At 34.7% G+C, this 20,079-nt stretch overlaps 2 protein-coding genes across 8 annotated transcripts; one reads left to right on the forward strand and one right to left on the reverse strand.

Moving 5' to 3' along the window:
- The first annotated feature begins 241 nt into the window (after positions 1–241).
- LOC148957962 (uncharacterized) lies at positions 242–14,951 on the forward strand. Of its 7 annotated transcripts, XR_016144925.1 has the most exons (8): positions 2,014–2,727; positions 6,203–6,366; positions 6,897–6,993; positions 7,229–7,317; positions 8,321–8,371; positions 8,892–9,083; positions 10,641–10,702; positions 10,894–14,951. XR_016144925.1 is itself a non-coding variant. In XM_089114024.1 (6 exons), the coding sequence occupies exons 1-6, from the start codon at positions 2,529–2,531 to the stop codon at positions 8,711–8,713; spliced, it is 615 nt and encodes a 204-aa protein (XP_088970150.1). In that variant the 5' UTR covers positions 1,952–2,528; the 3' UTR covers positions 8,714–14,951. The 7 variants fall into 7 exon arrangements, 3 of the variants coding, with proteins under 3 accessions (XP_088970149.1, XP_088970150.1, XP_088970148.1); XR_016144923.1 differs by having other exon boundaries at positions 8,892–10,702; XR_016144924.1 differs by having other exon boundaries at positions 10,641–14,951.
- A 127-nt stretch (positions 14,952–15,078) lies between these two features.
- On the reverse strand, positions 15,079–18,655 carry LOC135688190 (uncharacterized). The gene is made up of 2 exons (XM_065204920.2): positions 17,693–18,655; positions 15,079–15,707 (listed from the first exon to the last, which is right to left on the reverse strand). The coding sequence occupies exons 1-2, from the start codon at positions 17,838–17,840 to the stop codon at positions 15,442–15,444; spliced, it is 414 nt and encodes a 137-aa protein (XP_065060992.1). The 5' UTR covers positions 17,841–18,655; the 3' UTR covers positions 15,079–15,441.
- Between the last annotated feature and the right edge of the window lie 1,424 nt (positions 18,656–20,079).

Consider the following 20,079-nt stretch of genomic DNA (forward strand, 5'->3'; position numbering starts at 1 on the left):
AATTAATCAGGGGCTCTGCACATATCAAAGCTCACCATACGGTTATGCCTGTCGTCTCTTTCTGGTAATTTGAATTTTTCTCTTATCCAATGTTTTTGTCCTCATCACTAGAACCTAATTCTATAGTTACCAATTTGTGGATCACCTGCAACCGAAAATCCAATTTTCTTTATTCAACTTCATGAATTTCAACTGACCCCTCCCCCTTACCACAATCAAGGACCTTCTATGCAGTATCGTCGTGTAAAATGTTGCTTAAATCGATTGATTCTCAGGACCTTTAAAAAGCAGAGGATGGCCAATAAATGATGCGACGTAAATCGGTTAAATCTTTCCTTCTTTTCTTTCGATAAAATCGTCCCGGCAGCTACATAACTTGCATGCTAACAACGGCATAATGATTAACGCGTGACATGGGCATAATCTTTCTCAAGAACTATCCCAGAGGTCTTCCAAAACTGATAAATCTCCTATAAATATTTCAAAACGACTAAGTGCAAAACGAAGGCAACAAGATCTTTCACAAGCATCTTGCCCCTAAAACGGTGCATGCCTAAACTGCTTTCTCTTGCTGCTACTTTTCCATAATTCTTCCTGCCTAAGATGAGGTACGGGGCTCCTATAAATACTGAACTAAAAACAATAGACATACGTAAAAGAAACGGTGAAAGGAAGTAATCTACTTAGTAACGAGCGGGGTGGGGTAGCGCGATATCCTAAAATACTGGGTTGCTATGGCGATCTACTTAACATGCTGATAATTGACGTAGGTATGAAGTTACTCATAATATTACAAAGATTATCCTAATACACGTGATAGAAAAATGCGGAACGAGCAAGGAAAGTTACAGATAAACAAGAGTGATTAGGTAAGGAAAATCAAACGAATGGACTAGAGAGAAAGGCCTAAAATTAGCAGTATTACATACCTCCCTATCGAGAAAATAGAAACGTCCTCGTTTCTGCGTGCTAAACAAATTATGACTAACTGAAGTCTGATAAATGCCTAAAGTCTGTGAATAAAAGTCGACAAGTCCAGTGGATGGATTAAAAAAAAGATTGGCGTTTTCTCCGAATGCATCTCGGGATGGTATGCAGGGTGTTCGAACTGTCGTCTCGTGAACAGTTGTTCGTCGCCTTCCATCTTGAGGTACATGTCCTAAACTGATTCGTGAATCTGGGTTCGGGTCTGTTTCCAGCACCATATAATCTCACTTCTCCTGTCACCAATGTAAAATGTTCGCTTAAATCGATTGATTCTCAGGACCTTTAAAAAGCAGAGGATGGCCAATAAATGATGCGACGTAAATCGGTTAAATCTTTCCTTCTTTTCTTTCGATAAAATCGTCCCGGCAGCTACATAACTTGCATGCTAACAACGACATAATGATTAACGCGTGACATGGGCATAATCTTTCACAAGAACTATCCCAGAGGTCTTCCAAAACTGATAAATCTCCTATAAATATTTCAAAACGACTAAGTGCAAAACGAAGGCAACAAGATCTTTCACAAGCATCTTGCCCCTAAAACGGTGCATGCCTAAACTGCTTTCTCTTGCTGCTACTTTTCCATAATTCTTCCTGCCTAAGATGAGGTACGGGGCTCCTATAAATACTGAACTAAAAACAATAGACATACGTAAAAGAAACGGTGAAAGGAAGTAATCTACTTAGTAACGAGCGGGGTGGGGTAGCGCGATATCCTAAAATACTGGGTTGCTATGGCGATCTACTTAACATGCTGATAATTGACGTAGGTATGAAGTTACTCATAATATTACAAAGATTATCCTAATACACGTGATAGAAAAATGCGGAACGAGCAAGGAAAGTTACAGATAAACAAGAGTGATTAGGTAAGGAAAATCAAACGAATGGACTAGAGAGAAAGGCCTAAAATTAGCAGTATTACAGTCGGAACAAATTCGTAGGGGACTGCCCATTGTACCGTATTGCAAAGGAAACATAGTACAGCTTGAAAATTATTGGGAGGAGGGCTCCAGCCCATCCAGCTCATCCGAAAATTAACCATATTTTCGGAACATTTAATCCAGGGTACTCTTGTAGGATCATCGGAGCTTGGCCCTATGAAGTACCGAAGTGATGACGTCACAAAAATCTATTTTTAGAATTGTTCACTTTTGATTCCATAATTCGCATCATGAAATACCTCTAAATATGCAAAATCAGTAGAATGGGTTACAAATTGGAGGAGGAGTGGCCACATGAGCACAGGTTCTTGTCCTATCAAACCTCTGTAATTTCGTCTTGGTTCATAACTTTATGAACCAGGCCAGAATAACAGTAATCCGTTAGCAAACTTGAAGTTCTTCATTGGCCATATCTCGCCCAATTTGCAACACGTCTAGTTGATTTAGCATATTGAGAGGAATTTTATACCGCTCTTTCAGATTATGTGGTTAAAATTAAGAAATTCTAAAAACATATTATTGATGACGTCACACTTCGTACTCTCCTTCATGTTGTGGTTGTTGTTGATGTTGAAGTTGTTTGCAAGGAAGTATAATGGCCTACAAAGGTACACTGGAGAATCTATTGATATTATCCCCACGACATGGAAAGACGTTCAAATATAAACATCCTACACCAGGAAAAAAAGATAACGTGGAGGCAAGTGTCCAATTAAGCCCTCAAATGGGTGCAATGGACAATGGCGGGCCTACTTCTTGGATTAGAATGAATACAAACTTGAAACCTTTTTATGGTAAGAAAGAGCCTACACCAAAACCTTTTGAAGTAATCGTCAAACTTGCCTTCACCTGGATGTATTTGAAAAAAATACGATTCAAGTACCTCACCTCGATGAAAAATCGTCTTTCTAGTACTAAGAAGGATAAAACTAAAATAGCATAGTTATACCACCAACATAAAGTGTGCTCATCATGAAAAATGCCAAATAGAGCAGAGCAAGAGATGTGCCAAATTTATGTGATCGCTTTGTTTTAATCTCAGGTTCACAAAAGGGACGCTTTTCTTATAATAGGGAAAGATTTTTCCTGGCAGCAAGAGGCACATTTTCCTTGATAAAATAGGAATAATATTTCTGATAATTATGGAACACTTTTTAAATTCTTGGAGAGTTGAGGGTGCATTTGTAGATGTTTTTAAACACCCAGTGTATTAAATCCCCAAGGAATGGCATTAGAAGTAACAGCATAAATCCTTAGAATTTGTTGCCTTTCCATTTTTGCATACCTGTTAACCTAGGCCCCAAGATCTGTTAAATTGAGTTATCACTATCTGCATAACTGTAGTTAAATTCTTTCATTTGGGGTCTCTATGACATAGGTTTTACATGAAATACACCCTGGCATTACTAGCATATAATATTTTTTAACTTTTCAAGCCCTTGATACTGAATCTTAGCAATTGTTGTAAATTTCAAGGTATTGTCCCACCAGTTGTTCCAAGCAAAATTTTTCATTAGTAAGAAATTTGATCAAAACACGCATTGCTGCTTTGCAAACTTTAGGAGACATTGTTGTGCATCACATAGGTTTCAAATAAATTTGAATATTACCCCACCCAAATAGAAATTCACATGCCACTTTGATACTGTATATTGTGAAATAGCTCTTTGGGTTTATGACACTTTGGGCAGCCAGAAGAAGGTTGTTCCATTTATGCATTCATACTGCTTTGCTTTACCTAAGGTCTCTGCATACAGTTATAATGCCAATTTAAGATCAGTACATTCAAGCCATTGAACAAGAAACTGCTAATCTTATCCCAAGACTATTACAGATCATAAGAAAAAGGGCTTTAAATTTTTGGCTCTAAAAATATGAAATGACATCTGTTAGTATACAAGAGACCTCATATATGTTAACTTTAAAACACAAAGGAGACTGAACATTTAGGGGTGTGTGCAGTATTGGTTCTACCTAAATATTGTTGCTTCAAAGAGATAAAGTTGCTAATATGATCATCGCTATATACTTATTGCTAATCACGCTGTTCACTATTGTTCTGTTATATTATTCCTATTGCGTAGTTACGGTTTTGTGATCCTCACGCTTGCAAAGCAATACATCTACTTTTAGAATTTGACTTGTTCTCGATTACTTCTCCATGTTATGTTCAGATACAAGTTGTGTTTTCTTTACACTGTTATCTTAATAGGTTATGAGCCCAGATTAGCCCCAGAATAACGTTTGTAGGTTCGTTGAAATTTTTTTAATAACAGAATGGCTTTTATGGATGACTCTGCTGGAAATGTTCTGAAATTCAATAGCGGGAATTACAGATCATGGGCTTTCAATATGAAACTGTATGTGGAAAGAAATGATTTATTCAGACATGCAGGTGGTACCCCTGTTGTTCCTGTTGCTAAAGCTGAGACAGCTGAAATTATAAGTTTTTGTTTAAAAAAAAAGGCCTGGACAAATATTTGTCTTAATGTTGAGCCCTCTCAACAAATTCATGATACAAACATAGCAAAAGATGCAAAGGAAGCCCTGAAGAATCAATTTGCACGTGAATCAATCTTACAAAAGATGAGATTACAACAGAAGTATTATTCTCGAAACTTCAACAAAATGGAAATATGTTAGAACATATAAATTACTTGAAATCCTTGCATGATCAGTTATGGGAAATGAGCAATGAAGTAAATAACCAGGAATTGGCCATGACTTTGTTGGCAAGTCTACCTGATGATTATATGCCGCTAATTACAGCATCAGATGCCATTAGCAAAACCATTTACCTTTTGAAAAGGTGAAAGGAATGTTGTTAAATGACTATGAGTGAAAGTCAGGTAATTTGGTACTGAAAAACTCAGGGGATGCCATATCAGCAAGACAAGCCTTTAACAGCAGGCGGGGAAGAAGAAATAGAGGACTCACTTCCGGATTCCAGCAGAATAAATCAGAGAGATCATTTCCCGTTCAACCATTCACTGGAACTTGTCACTATTGCAAAGAGAAAGGACATTTTGCAAGAGATTGCCCAAAAAAGAAGGCAAAGTATTCACATTTTCCTGGAAATTATTCAAGGAATGCTGATTCTGCACACATAAGTGAGGAAAAAGGCAATAGTGAAACTATTGGTGGCTCAAAGTGTCTTGTGACATTTACCAATGACTTCACATGCAGGCTTTCGTGGGAAAAATATAGCAGGCGGGCTAACGACTGCACCCCTGAAAACATCCAGGCGTGTGATGGTGTGTGAGATTTTTTCGCAAACAAGCATAGCATGTTTGCCAATGCATGTTTTGTCGCTGGCAATAATGATTCCACCAAGAAATAGTGACAAATATACACCGGAAATAAGTAGATCAAAATAACGATGAATTTTTTTGGAAAAGTTTGTCATATTGAAGAAAATTATGATAAAGGGACTACAATTAGGTTAGTTATAACAAGAATTTGTTATATATACGGAACTCGTTATACCGAAGGAAGTTGTACAGGCAGAATTCAAGGGGCCAGACATTGTTTGTCATACCAGAAAATTAGTTATGCTTGTAACCAGGTCAGGTTTCATAATATTGGGATTCCACAGTAGATTAGTCCTATGGTTATTTCAAAAAAATTTATTTAATCCGCAATCCTGATAAGGTGTTAAGCCTTTTTGAAGTGGCATAAAGTAATAGTACCAAGGAAGGATAAATATATTAACTCATCTCAAAAACCCACAAAACCAATAATTATGAATTTTGCACCGATAATAAAAGAAGGTGTGCGCAGTTTTGCAATCCTGGAAAGCAGCAGGCGTGCGCCAGGGCGTGGGCGTGCGATCGCACGACTTTCTGACAAAAGCCTGACACGTTATGTATGCATTTATTATCTAAAGCAAAAATCTGAAGTTTTGAGTAAATTCAAAGAATTTGTCAATATCATGAATAATATCACTGGAGAATGTGTTAAAGTTTTACGAAGTGACAATGGTGGTGAATACTGCTCAAATGTTTTTCTGAATATCTAAAACAGCAAGGTATAAAGCATGAAACAACAGTTTCATACAATCCAGCTCAAAATGGACTTGCTGAACGCATGAACAACACTGTAGTTGAGTCTGCCAGAGCAATGATTGATCATGCAAAGAATTTTGCATTTTGGGCAGAAGCTTTAAATACAGCTGCTGTTTATTTGAAGAACCAAAGTTGCCCATATCACATCTAAATACAACAGTACCCATTGATTTTTTGTAATGCCATTGTTTACTTCACTTTTCAGAATCAGTTGTGGAGCGGACATTTACATTTGGGATAAAACCACCCACTCCCAATGATCTACTAAAAGCTGAACAATTAAAAGCTAGCCAGGCCGCAAAAACACTTACCCAGAAATTATTAAAAAAAGAGCAGAATGAAAGCAAAAAGAAAGATTTACTCTTTGAGGTATTCAGCTTCCTTTGAATAGTTTTACTTATTATGTGAAATGTTTGTAAGTACAAGAGTATGTTCTAAATGTATAGAAAGATGTTGCATGATGGATTCATTCATTTTTCTTTGCAATAGTGTCATTTAATGTTTTTTGAGAATAGCTGTGATGTTTTTATTAGGTTTTTGCCTAATAACCTTGGTGATGTATCACAAAATCTGAATAGGCCAGTGTATTCCCTGTAGCTGTTAATTGTATAAAATGTTTTTTTTGTTTCTGCTAATTGTCATTAGCCGGAACAATTTTAGTTCATCATGTCAGATCCACTTTGAATCCTTTTATACCATCTACAATTTTATATTGAATTGTCTGTTAACTGTTTTAAGCTTTATAATCAAAGTGCAATGATCCATCCAAGAACAATTCTGCTCTATGCCAGTTTTTCTAAATTATGCTCTCATTTGCAGAAATCCTATAGATTTTTCCCAATTATTGACCCAATTTTAACAAGTTATGCTTTCTCTATATAGATTTATTGTTTTTCTAGGAAGAATGGTGCATTGCTAAATGGATGAAAGAATCTGTCATAAACGAAAGATGCCAGCAAAAGGACGTAAGATGTGAAGCAATTTTAACACCAGTGGGTAAGTTTAGTTTAGACTGTTAACACTAAGGCTTGGTCTCATGAAGGAGTAGTCTAAGAGACATCTTCTTGGACATATGCTAACAACAAGATTGATTAACTTAAATTTATGTGATCATCTTGACATTTCAGTGAAGTGCTGATGTGATGAAGCTAGCATTATTTCTATGACGTTTTAGTAGAATTTTAGATGCAGTGCAAATCTTTTGAAAAATCTTGATTTTTATTTTCTCCAGGACAACAAATTTCTTGCAAACAAATTTGGAAGAAACTGTCCAGATCAATTAAAAATGATGAATTAGCAGACTGCAATGCTTGTTTCAAGGTGAGAACCAGTATACTTGTTACTTTTCAACATTTTTAAGATATTTACCATATATTTCACTTTGTTTAAGATTCATCCCCTTATCCATTGTCTCAGTATATGTAAAGCATGTATATTTTAGTAGAGAACAATATGAACCACGGAATACTAAAAAAATAGCTCTGAGGAGAAAAATTCCTTCAAACCTAAGGTGTGTTGTATTATATTCTATTAGAAATTATCTATTAGAAATAACATGTTTCAAAATCCATTAAATTCTTCTTCATCATCTGTTTCACCAAAAATTTCCTTATGTACAGTCTTTTCAGATAACATCAACAACTGTTGCTCATCAGTCCCTGGATAATTCAGTGGACATAGCAGATTTTCCTTCAACTTTGGGAATCTCATTAAACCATCAATAGCTTACTGCTTTCAATAGTTTGCTTCTTTAACTCAAATTTTCTGGCAGCTTCTCAGTTACCATGTGTGATAGCATATTCTACAACTTTTAGTTTAAGACCAAAAAAGGGACAATTGAGCGAGATCATTTTTCTGCTGTTCAATGAATACAATTGATTTCTCAAAAGACATTCACCCCATTTACACATAATTTTGTGAAAAGTCGCTTGTGGTTTGATGGTCTTCTATGTTTTTCTGATTCATTTTTGTTAAAAAAGTGTAGTTATTTGAATTGAGAGACTAGGTGCTGTAAATATACTAATATTCTGTTTATAAAATAGTGCTTTGCCTAAAAAAGGAAATCATGGGAAAGTCAGTGTTACCGTGTATTATAAGATGCAACCTCCCACAAAGCAGATTCAAAGTTTGAAAACTCTGCCTCTGATAGATGAATAAACTGAAACTTTGAAGTTTCAGTTTAGGAAATTCTTGCTTGTATGGTGATATTATTTGCATATCTATACCATTTTATAATCATTAAAGTATGACATCTGAAATACATTGTCATTATATAGATCTGTTCTTCATTTATCCTGTCTAAGATAGTTAACTTTCTTTCTAGAAGATACAGGGCAATGTTTTTCTTTTCTTTTTCAAAAGCAAAAAGGACTTGGTATGCCTTACTTTAAGTTCTTTCATGTTCATGTTTTAATATCTTTACACTAAAATAACAATAAAATTATATTGTTTTCTACTGTCTCTAATGCCTCTTGAAGTCTCTGCATTATAAAAAATTACCAACATGTTGGAATAATTTTGTTTATGAGCTTTGAATCCACAATTTTGCTTTGGAATTTTAAGAATTTTAAGTGATGTCCAAGGTCAGCATAGTACTGACAGGTTTCAGATGATTTTTTGTTTGGTTGCTTTAATGACTATCGTAGACCTGATCTTTATTTCTCCTAAATATATTTGATAGACATTTACAATTCTTCATTAGGATCAAAGAAGGTAACAAGTATGCTGTTGCTGAGAAACAATCAATGATTCCTATATCAAACTAATTTTTATGTTAATTTATGAGACCCTTATCTAAGCAAGAGTTTAAACAGAAATATTATTCTTCATTGATCATATATCAACTTGATCTTTGAAAGTTAACTGGTTCCTTTTTATTTTATTTCCCTTGTAAGGTTAACAGATGGCTCGAACAAAATTTTAATGGGAAAGTGACAGTGCAAATGGTGCAGTGAGTTCAAAAGTTGACTATGTCAACCCACCCTAGACATTTCACTTTCTTGTGCATGAGGCATGGATAAAAAAGATTGAATCATTTCTTGTTGCTAAGGCAGCATTCATGAGATCAAAACCTCTAGGCCTTGCTGGTAAGAATAATCTGTATTTATTTTTTAAACAATTTTTTGCAATACGGATCTTGAAAAAGGCTCTGGAAAAAGCAAACATTTCACAGCATATTTCTGAAAGCTTTTTCGTCTGACGCTCCTCAGAGTATAATATTAGAAATAGCACTTAAAAATGTATTGTAAGTAATTATGTAACCCCCGTCTAGCCTCATTCTAGTCTAGTTAGCGAAAAACCTGGCGGTCAAGTTCTTGCTCGCAAACAACTTTAACTTTAAATATTAATATATAAAACATCGGAATGAGGGTCCGAAAGAATACAATGGAAAATATATACCCAGTTGTGGATCAAAATTGGCCAATCAGAAAAACGCAAGCACATAACAAGCATAGTTGTCCAAACAATGCTGCGTGCCTATAGAAAGATTGCCACTGGAGCCCAAGAGAGAAAACAAAATCCTTCTGTCTATGCAATGGTGGCTTTTCCTTTTTATGTAGATTGATTCCAAAACTGCTAGATGAAAAGACGACTGTGCACTGCCAATTATCTGAAAAATGCCTTCATTATAGAGTTTTGCACGATCTGGGTTGACTAAAAAGATGTTGTCCAAGAGTTACTAGTTTTTGCTGTGTCTTTAGACCTACAAGATCGAGGAGGCTGTTCTCTTTGAGGGTGCAGTTTTTTTTTTAAAGGAACATGCTGTTTTATCCTATCCCCTAATCTTTGGGTTGTGCGAACAGTTACAAACAAAGTTTTGGAAATGTTGGTTCTGAATGACTTTTGTTTGCTTATTCCCTTGTATCTTTTTTTAATTCCTTGTGGTGTTGTTTCTGGTTAATTGAAAGCAGTAATACTATCTTAGATATATCTATCTTAAAAAACAGATATTCACAATTATGATTGATAGATTGATACACATTTCGGTTCAAATTGTATTTTTCTGTTAAACAGATTTTCTGTTGATAAACATAAGTATTATTTATTTTAGAGCTAGCTACACTTTGTGGTTGTCAACATACAAATCTTCAAGTATATTAACAAATTCCCATTACTCAGATTGGTTGTAAGCATTCTGTACACAAATTTTAATGCAGCAAACATTCTAGTGCTAACTTATGAGCTTTTGTCTTGATATAGCTGTATTGATTTTTGCATAGTGCATAGTTTTTGGGTGCCATTTTAGCTATGAGATTACCCGATGTTGTATACTAGCAAGTCAATTACTGTAGAAACCACTTTAAAGAAGTTGCAAATTAAGAAACTCAAGGCTGATATTTTGCCAATCAATATAAGAACAAGCATGTAAAAGTGTAAGGTATATTCAACACTGTTACAGAAAGCACATGTTTTTCTTTCAGGTTTTTATTTTATCACATTAGATGGTTTATATTTAATTGTTTATATTAATAATTTAATTAAATGAATTTTTTATATATGTAAATATGCAAGCAAAGTGCTTCCACTTTTTGAAGCTACATTAAAGGCAAAAATGTTTTTATGTTCGGACAAAAGATATATTTTGTCCCACATTTTTGTTCTTGATCTTGTTCTAGCAGCTCGCTATTTTTTTCTACATTTAGAACACTTTTGCAGTTTTGTCATTTGCAATACAAGATTTTGTTGAAACGTGAATTTGATACCGGTAGGTATTTTCGTGAACAAGTATTTAACCCATTTCATTAAAGGTTATGTATGGAGGGGCTTTTTAGCAAAAAAAATACAAGAGTATAATCTTAAGATAGCATTTACAGTTCTGACTTCTTTAGCTGTGCATATATCCACTTCGACTTAACTGTGCATGAAATGTCACTTTTTCTTTGTCCATTGAATTAGAAATTAAATGCTACAAGCAACGAACAGCACAACTTATTCATCTCAATCGGCGAATGCTGGTCGGTGCCATCGATAGACTGGACGTCAATATAAAATTGGTGTTGTCAAGGTCCAGAACGTTACGGTTCAAGTCCATTTTTTCAGCAAGTGGTGAACGAATATTTTGATAAACTGGAACTCACAGAAAGGGACAACAAGAACATTTTTAGAATTTTAGACTCTATCTAAACTCTATCTAGATTTGTTTTAGAGAATAGTTTTTATATTCTCTCAGTTCATTCAAGTTGTTTCTTCAAGTTCAATCGTTTCACAGTCAAATATAATAGATATTTAGCACACGCGAAATTCTCCTTATCGACACTTAAATCGTAAGTGTTGTGATCTAAAGAGAAGAGCCAGCCATAAAGATGATAGTCAGTCCGATCTCAAAATAACAATTTTTCTGGACTAATTCTAATGAAAAATAATCAAATAATGAATATGATAAAGGTATAACCACCATAAAAAAATATAGTCAAGAATGGAAGACGGTTATCTTGTACAAGGTGACTGCAACTCGTTGTAGAAATAAAGCCATGCTTCTTATAAATGAAAAAATATATCAAGTTCGAGTTTAGCAATAAAATGTTGTTGAATGAAAGTTAGCAACATTCAAATGAGTGCCTGAAGCCAATACGTCTTGCTATGACCGAAAATCAGGTCAAGAATCAAGAAATCCACGCAGTGAAGATGCCTGCTGTTAGCGTATCACAAAACTGAAGATCTTCTAATGCTGTGGATATTTTAAATGTCAAATTACCAAGAAGAAATGATGTTTTCATTTTCAGAATTGAGCATGAGTTATATTTGAACACCAACTTGATATCCAAGATTGAATCCGCTTCTTGGAAAATGGTCATTTGGACTAATAATCATGAAGGGAAGGCTTGGATTTCCTGGGCAACACGTTAAATTATTCATTTTGTGAGTTAGCATGTCGTGAATTTAAGTAATGTGTGTCAGTGATCTGGACAATTAAGTCGGTAAAGATACTTCGCTTCCTAGACACACTGTGGATTGTGGTTGCTTGTTGTAGCGTAGTGGCAACCGAGCTTCTGCGCTCGTCAACAAAGCAAGCATCAATTTTTTACTCGTTTGTAACAACGGGTCTTATATGCTTTTCAATAATTTAATCACATGGGATTATCTTATCGCTCTTTCACTCGTTCTCCAGTTTGTATTTTCTTAGAGTGGATTATTTTTCCTTGTCACACAGTATGGCCTAAGATTTGATGTATAGCTTAATTTACAATACATCGAATGTTGATATTCTTGCTTCTGTTCAAGGAGATTAATAAAAGAGCGAATTTTCCAAAACAAACTATCACAGGAGATAAATGATTATCAGACTGTGATTTGCTGTTGATGATTTTGGGCCGAAGGCTTTTTGCTGCCATGGGATTTCTGTATGTTGCTGTGGAATGTTCACATTTATATAGTTGGGAAAAAGTTACCCGAAACCAGCAGCCGAGTTTGTGTCTAGCTGACACGATAAAAGTTTCTTCAGATTGCCGAAGACAGACCAGTTTCCTATTTCAAACACTTAAAGCGGATTAACACTTTATTTGTACGGAAGAAGGTTAAATAATTCTTCTTGAGTTAAAAAATTTTAACAATTTTTCCTTCTTCGTCACTTTCCGAATTCAAAAAATGTTTACAACAGCATATATTTCTCATATAGCGAGTTAGCTTATACTACCGAGATGATCTATGTAAAGTTTACCGATGAGAGGCTGATTCATGGAAATGAGTGCAATTTTAGTTCTTGTCTGCAGTTCTGTTTCCCAGCACATGGTACTTCTGCAGGAAGTGTCAGTTTGCTGCAAGTACAAAGTTGCCAGTTTGAGTCTATTCTCTTAATATCTGGTACTGTTTGTTAGTCATTAGTTGCTAGTAGTTAAGGAAATCTATATCAAACAAGATTTTTTGCTTTGTGGGAAAACCCATACTCCCAAAAGGATATATCAATCGAAATGCAACTTCATTTGTGCAATGAGAGAGAAATCTTGTTCGTGTTTTGTTAAATGAGGTATTTGTCCATGATATCTCTAGCTTCCCAATTTTGTCTTCTGACGTCACCTCCCTCTCACGCTCTCTCTTGCAGTCAGTCATATCGACTAGGACTCTACTATGATTTTGACTTCGGCTTGATGACAGATCTCCATACAGCTCTGTTATTTGCAGTTGACTGCTAGGATTTTACACCTATGTCTCTCCATTTTATACACAACTGACATGAAGTTATTGTAGCGGCATTGAAATTCAGCATTTTTATGCATAGGACGAAATTAATTTTTCCAAACTTTACTTCTTTGGTTAATTACTATCGGTGTCAGCTGCCTCAAGTTCAGGTAACCGAGTGGCATAAACACAAGCAGTATTTACTCTTTGTTTCATTAAAGATTTGAGAACAAAGCTCATAACAAATCTGAGAAATGACGTATGTTTTGTTTCTTTTCATTACCAAACGAGTACAGAAAAACAGCCTACCTGCAGAGCATTTCAAGTCTTTAAATTATAAAGAGCCAGCTGACTTTTTTCTTAAATGGTTGAAAGAAAACAGCTGTCAAAAGAAAAAACTAAGCTTTCGTATCTCTAAAGCTTGCATTTTAAATTAAAGTTAGGAAAGAAGAAATCGCATGCATGTGTCTTGTTCCTTTTAGAATTTGACATGTTAAGATTTATGTCTAGACTAGAAGAGCCTTTTTAATAAACACTCTTCTCTAGTATTGTTTTTCAATTTATTCTACAAAGCTCTCTAGAGCGTTATCTTTCTTGGCAGTATTTGATCAACCTGCCTTCTTTAACATAATAGCATCTTTCTTATTACTTTTCTGAGGTAGTTAGCTAATGTATCACTTCAACTTGATTCTTCTATGTCTCTCTTCAACATGCAAAGCTACAAAAACCATTCTGAAGCTTGTAATCTTATTTCCAGTGTTTTCAAAATATGCCAATATTTATAAAACCAACATAATACCAATATTTATAAAACAAATTCAAACTTACATTGCTTGGAACAATAGAATAAAATCTTCTGCAAACCATTGGTCAATTGACACGCCTTGAAATAATACAACCCCAAAATACAATCCCAAAAAACAGCGAGTAAATAATTTACATCAAAATAAGCTTTGCATTGCAAAGAAGGAAAAAAATCGTTTTGAAGATATTGATTCTTAATTGTGTATAACTATTTAAGATAAGTTTGGAAAGTTGAACGTTCTTTCTTAAATATAAACTATATTATCCTATCTTATTGCAGTTTAGTTGCTAAAACCTTGACAGGGAGATCATGAATACATTGATCTCATAAACCATACAGTTAATTGACAAGACAGCACACAGTCTCCCTATTTTTATCTCCTTGACTAAAGAACTATATAGGAAAAAGCATTACTGGGCGTCCAATTTTTTATTATGTTGAAAGGCCGTATTTTCTTAAAAAATTTGATTATTTTTTCGATGCTTTGCTAAGAATATTTGAGCAACATTCCTAATAAGATAAAATGCTCGTACCTATTTTCGATCAAATGATGCTTCACTGGCTTGGAAGAAAATTTGTTGTCTAGCTTGATAATAAGTACAGTATCAAACCACACTTTGACGCATACTATCGTCCATGTTGAATATGGTTTTTCTAAAAAAGTATTTCTGGCTACAACAACCGGTTTTCATTGCAACCAGTTTTAACATTTTCACAGTACACAATAATTTCTGGCTTGTCGCTTCTTCAGAAATTCTTTTGAAATAAAAAATCCTTGTTATCGCTTCTTTAAAATCATTTCGGCCTTCTGTGATCTGCTTGATTTGATGCTATGTCTTTCTGATGACTGTATGCGCAGTGTGTGATGTTTTTTTCTAAGCACGTATGACCTTGTTTCTATTTTGTCTCAATAATGCGATGTTATATGTACCCGGTTTACGAAAGCCGAATTATGCGCCCAACATGAAAAATTCTCCACATGTTAACAACACAATTACCTCAAGATTATCAGTCTACTAATTATGTGGTTTTTTGCTTGTAAATTGTTCTGAACAAAAATCAGCGGACTGTTATCAAGCAGGCTCTGACTTAGCATCTGTATTCCTTTCAAGTGCTCCATCACATGTTCGGAGAAGGGTTAAAAAAGAAACATCATCTGATTTGATTCACTTGACTTTAATTTCATACTATAAACTTTATTGCCTAAGATATAGTCGTGAGATAAAGCTACTTCATAACATTAAATCATAACGAGTATAGGTCTTAGTTAAAAAATGAAGAACGCTACCTATAACTCAGTTCATTTCAGTCTTTCTTCACTCCATGATAACACTACTATAGTTATTTAATCAATATTGTATATTACTACATTTTATGAAAGTAAAAAAAACCATTGTAGCTAAATAAAATCGCATTGTAAAGCATCTTTTATATAGTCTGTTTAAATTTTTTGTAATGGGCTCTTATAATTATTGACTTACATTGCTCAAAATGTCCTAAGCTCGAAAACAGATGTGATTTATTTACTTGCCATGCTTATGCAGAAATCTTCCAACTTTGAGGGCAGTTTGCACTTTACCTTGCTTTTTGCCACCGTCTTTTTTGCGGTCTTCTGTCTCACCCTTTTCAAATCTTCGTTTTGCCTCAGCCTCTCTCTTCTTCGGATCCGTATGGGTTTCATATGAATCAATAGCTCTTGATCCAAACTCCAGCATAGACTGCTTTTTTCGCTCTCTTTCTTCATCCTCTCGTGACTTCGAACGACCTCGTTTTGCCTTGTCGTCATTGCCTAAAATGTTCATGTCAAATCAACACAACTTTAGCAAATCATGATAGTCAAGTTAATTTCCTGATTCAACAATTCGTTTTTCAAACAGGCTTCTCCGAAAGCTTAGAAAAAACCTTATGAAAACAAAATTTGGATCTTGGCTAAACTAATCTATTTGTTCAGACAAGGCACCGAAGAGCAGGGGCGCTAGAGGGCTATAGCCACACACTTGCAATAACGACCAGGTAACAACCAACTAGAAAAATGGACGATCAGCCAAGCCTCATATTGTTAAGTTTAAGCCCTCCATCCATTTTTCTAAACGCTCTGCGATGCCAGGCTAAAACTCTATCCTCATCAAATGGTTGTACATGTTATAACAGATAGCCTAGCGCCAGCCAGAGAATTTTGAATGTGAAAAACCCTATCTTTTAACATATCTAGAATTTTTATCGTAGATTAAAAGATTATTTTCTAGGAAATTGTTTGGTCATGCTTGGCATGACCTGCATGACCTCTAGCTTCGCCACTGGCCGCTTGTAAACCAAAATCAACACGATTTGCCATAAATTTTCAGTCTCTCTTTCAATAAGCCTCGTCTCTGACAACTGATGCGTACCTCGTCAACTTTACCAATTAAAAGATACTGGACGTATCAGTCTTCAAAGGTTTAAGTATCATATCATATGATTGTAATAATGGAAAAAACCTATAGAGTGATGGATGTAAGGTTATCTCCAACATCTAAACATATTAAGTACAGCTGCAATATGGTCTTCATTATATTTTACGCAACAATTTGGAAATAAACTTTGACATTTTCTGTGTACATTATGTATACGGCATTTTCAAGCTATTCCTATAAACATATGTTTATCTTAGAGATTTTTGTCTCTCTTTATTTAGCAATCATGTCTAGTTTATGGCATTGCATAGCAACGCTATACTCTAATTGTACAGGATAGTAACATTAAATTCTAACCAAATGTTATCAGTAGACGTTGCAAGCTGAATGACAAATCAATTTTGCGGTCGTTGCAATTTTTCTTTAACTTAACTCACTGAATGGCCGATCCTTGGCTTCCATTTATAAGAACAGAGCCTTAATTTGATCTCGCAACCGAAAAATCTATGAACAGTTTGTATTCTTTCTAGAGCTAATAATTTTTGCAATCTGCAGAATTTAAAATTCAAGTCAACTTTTATTGGCGAAAATTGGATTTCATTATAGTGAAATGAACTTTAGATCTTTCTTTTCACTTATTCTTGTTTATACGTTAACAAATCTATATTCAAACTATTCTTTTAATTCTAATTACAATTCTAATTTTGAATAACATGTGCTATGGAAAAATGTCCTTTAAGCTTTTGGAGGAAAAATCATTTTGATCAGTAACTATTGTAAGCAATTTTATTTAGATATATTTCCAAAACAAATTGTAATTAAGTTAAGGACCATCAAGGTCTATGTACCTTTGTTATTTATAAAAAAATTTGATACAATTTCGATAACTTGAACTTGAAGACCAAGAATCTATGTTGAGAAGCGATATGAAAACTTCTCGTTACAGAAAGATACAATCCTATATAAAAAACCACTATTTCAAATCAAGCTATTACCTACCACTGTATCTTAAAATTACAAAAAAGTAGATTTAGATTCAGCTGTATTTTGCAAAATTCTTGTTAAAATGAAATATTTTCTAAGCATCAACCAACAGTATTCTTAACTGTATTAAACTAAAACGCTTCAGTTTTGAAATTATGAAATTATAGTTTTGACTTATTCATTGATAAAGTAAAGCTTTAAATTTGTGCAAATTTTTCAGACATCACAAAAAAGGCTCTCTAGCGCATAGTAATGTTAGAAAGATTTTAACGCTCAAGACAAAGAGGTCTAACAATTTTTGAAATCTAGCGAAAGCAAAAAAGTAGCGAAATTTCGAAGCCTCCTTGTTTGCATACGTCACTCTCAATCAATGACAAAAACTGCTTATAGAACTTACCTGAACTGACGACTCTTTTGAACAGAGCCTTTTTGTCAACTCTTGATCTCTCTTCCTGTTCTCGTTCCATTTGTCTTCTTCGCTCTTCATCGCTTCGTCCCGATTTGCCTCCAAAAAGCCGTGACTTTACTCCCCGCTTTTCTGCCATTGTGGATGATACGCACTTTCAGTAAATAAGGCCGCACGGAGCCGTAAATAGAGCAAAGTAAATATAAGTAATTCCTTTACGCGATGAGTGTCTTATTTATAGCAAATTTCTTTCCAAGCAAGACAAAAATTAAACGCAGAAAACGCAACAGATGGCACTCGCAATTGTTTATCTTTCTTTCGTTTAGCGTTTACCAAAATTATGATTGGCTGTTGCATTTGTATTCATACTTCAGGGGAGCATACACAGTAATTCTAAGCCTCAATAATAGGTTTCCTTGTACGATCCCTCTCCAACACAGTCCTGCCAATTAACCTGTTCATTAATCCTTCTTGCGTACAGAGACGTGTTGATTATTTTCTTAATGAATTCTCTTTCAAATGCAGTCTTGTTAATGTTTTTATTTCTCGGCTGTTTCAATTACACAGTTGTTCCTTGATTATAGCCAGGCTTCATCCAATTGACATTAACGTCTTCTGAACAAATGTCTTTATGAAATTATCTTCTGAATAAATATATCTCTTTCTTAGGAATCGTTTGAATGATGTTCTGCTTATACTGGATCCTAGAACCAACACTAGGATCCTTCAAAGACTGATTTCCTCCCTACTCTCCTGAGCTACTGATCCAACGCTGTATGTTGCAATAATCTCGGCACTGCTTTATTGGTTAGTGCAGCTAAACCACACCCACGTAATATCAAACTTGCAGATTTTGCAAATAACGCTGCTACTCTGTCTTCGCTTTTAGTATCCTCAAGGCGTAACTCTCTGCAGCAGGTTGAAAAATGCGATTAAGCCGTGAATATTTTCAACAGTAAACAAAACGAGTGAATTGAATTTATTGTTAGAAAAAACAGCTGCTGTCAAAAGCTGTATGATTATCGTACGGATCCGTCTGTTTTCTAACTTAATTACAAAACGCACTCGGATGAATTATGGTTATAAGCGCAAAATCTCGTTTTTTCAACTTTTTTTAGTCGTATGTTGCTATGATTAAATACACTACTTTTCTTGCCACAACATTGCTTCTTAATCTTCCATGGCCGATTTCGCAATCTTTTATGCTCCTGTCAATCATTTTTCACGTGGTCACTGTAAATTTCTGGATTGAATTGGATGTTTCAGTTATGCCAGGCATGGGCATAGAAGACATGGGGGCTGGGAAGCTGTAGCCCCCCCCCCCCCCTTATAAGGCAAGATTTATCGCTATCAGGCTTCATTTGAGTAGTTCTATCTCTCTGAAGCAAAAATATTCCGGCAAGATCCAAACTAAGAACCCTAACACATCTGATCGTCTAAGAATATTAATATAGCAATGAATGATGAACTGTTTGAAGTCTTCATTTTGTATAGTGGTGATCGGTGAAAGGACGATGACGTATGATACAGCGTTGAAAGGGAAAAATTATAGCAGCATAGAAAGCATAGAAAGTATAATGCCAAACTGGAGCATAATGTTAAAAGATTCTTTGGAAAACTAGGATGATAAGAAAAGTTGAAAAGAATAAAGGGGAGTAACAGAAAAAGATAAAGAAAAGAAAAAGCAAATGCAAAGGGAAGAATAAAAGAAGAAGTATATAAGCTTAAAACGAAGACGTCATTGATTTCGTTGCTATGCCTATCAAGATATAAGAAGAACAAAGCGAAAGAAAAAGGTGAAAGGAAAAAGAGACAGTAAAAAGAGAAAGTAAAAGAGGTAGAAATATAATAAGGATATGCGAAGATGAGAAAAGGTTATGTAGAAGAATAAAAGAAGGCTGGATAGGGAGAAGAACGAAAATGTAAATCGAGAAGATTAACAGAGAAAAAATTGAAATGAAGATGTAAACATAGTATTAAAATAAAATAGAGGGAAGATAAGAAGGGTTAGGAGAAGAATCAAGAGAGAAAGAAAAATATATGCAACATGAAATATTTGTTTATAGGAAGGAAAGAAGGAGTTAGAGCCAACTGAAGAGAAAAGACGATAAATGAAATAACGCGGTCGTATAGTAAAAAGAGGGCGAGAAAAGAGAAAGCTTAAAAAAAGAAAAGCAGAAGAATAGGAAGATATGCAAGTTGAATTTAGAAAAAGTAAGAGAAAAGGGAAGCATAACGAAAAGAATAAAATGCTGCTGAAGAGAAAGAGTTGTGAGAAAAGTGAAAAATGAGGAAAAAGATGAGCTGAAGGAAAATGGTGGAGAGGAAGCATAAGGGTGGAAGGATGATGGGAAAATGTAGCAAAGGAAATAAGCTGA

The sequence above is a fragment of the Rhopilema esculentum genome, chromosome 19 (assembly GCF_057945365.1).
Source record: "Rhopilema esculentum isolate cy_ngs chromosome 19, ASM5794536v1, whole genome shotgun sequence".
Taxonomy (NCBI): domain Eukaryota; kingdom Metazoa; phylum Cnidaria; class Scyphozoa; order Rhizostomeae; family Rhizostomatidae; genus Rhopilema; species Rhopilema esculentum.

Bases quoted from the DNA above. Each gene is read 5' to 3' on its own strand.
- LOC135688190 (XM_065204920.2), bottom strand. From the start codon at position 17,840: ATGGCAGAAAAGCGGGGAGTAAAGTCACGGCTTTTTGGAGGCAAATCG. The intron at 15,708-17,692 runs GTAAGTTCTATA...TGAACATTTTAG, and splicing joins CAAAAGAGTCGTCAGTTCAG to GCAATGACGACAAGGCAAAA.
- LOC148957962 (XM_089114022.1), top strand. From the start codon at position 2,529: ATGGCCTACAAAGGTACACTGGAGAATCTATTGATATTATCCCCACGA. The intron at 6,367-6,896 runs GTATTCAGCTTC...TTGTTTTTCTAG, and splicing joins AGAAAGATTTACTCTTTGAG to GAAGAATGGTGCATTGCTAA. The intron at 7,318-8,320 runs GTGAGAACCAGT...CTTTCTTTCTAG, and splicing joins ACTGCAATGCTTGTTTCAAG to AAGATACAGGGCAATGTTTT.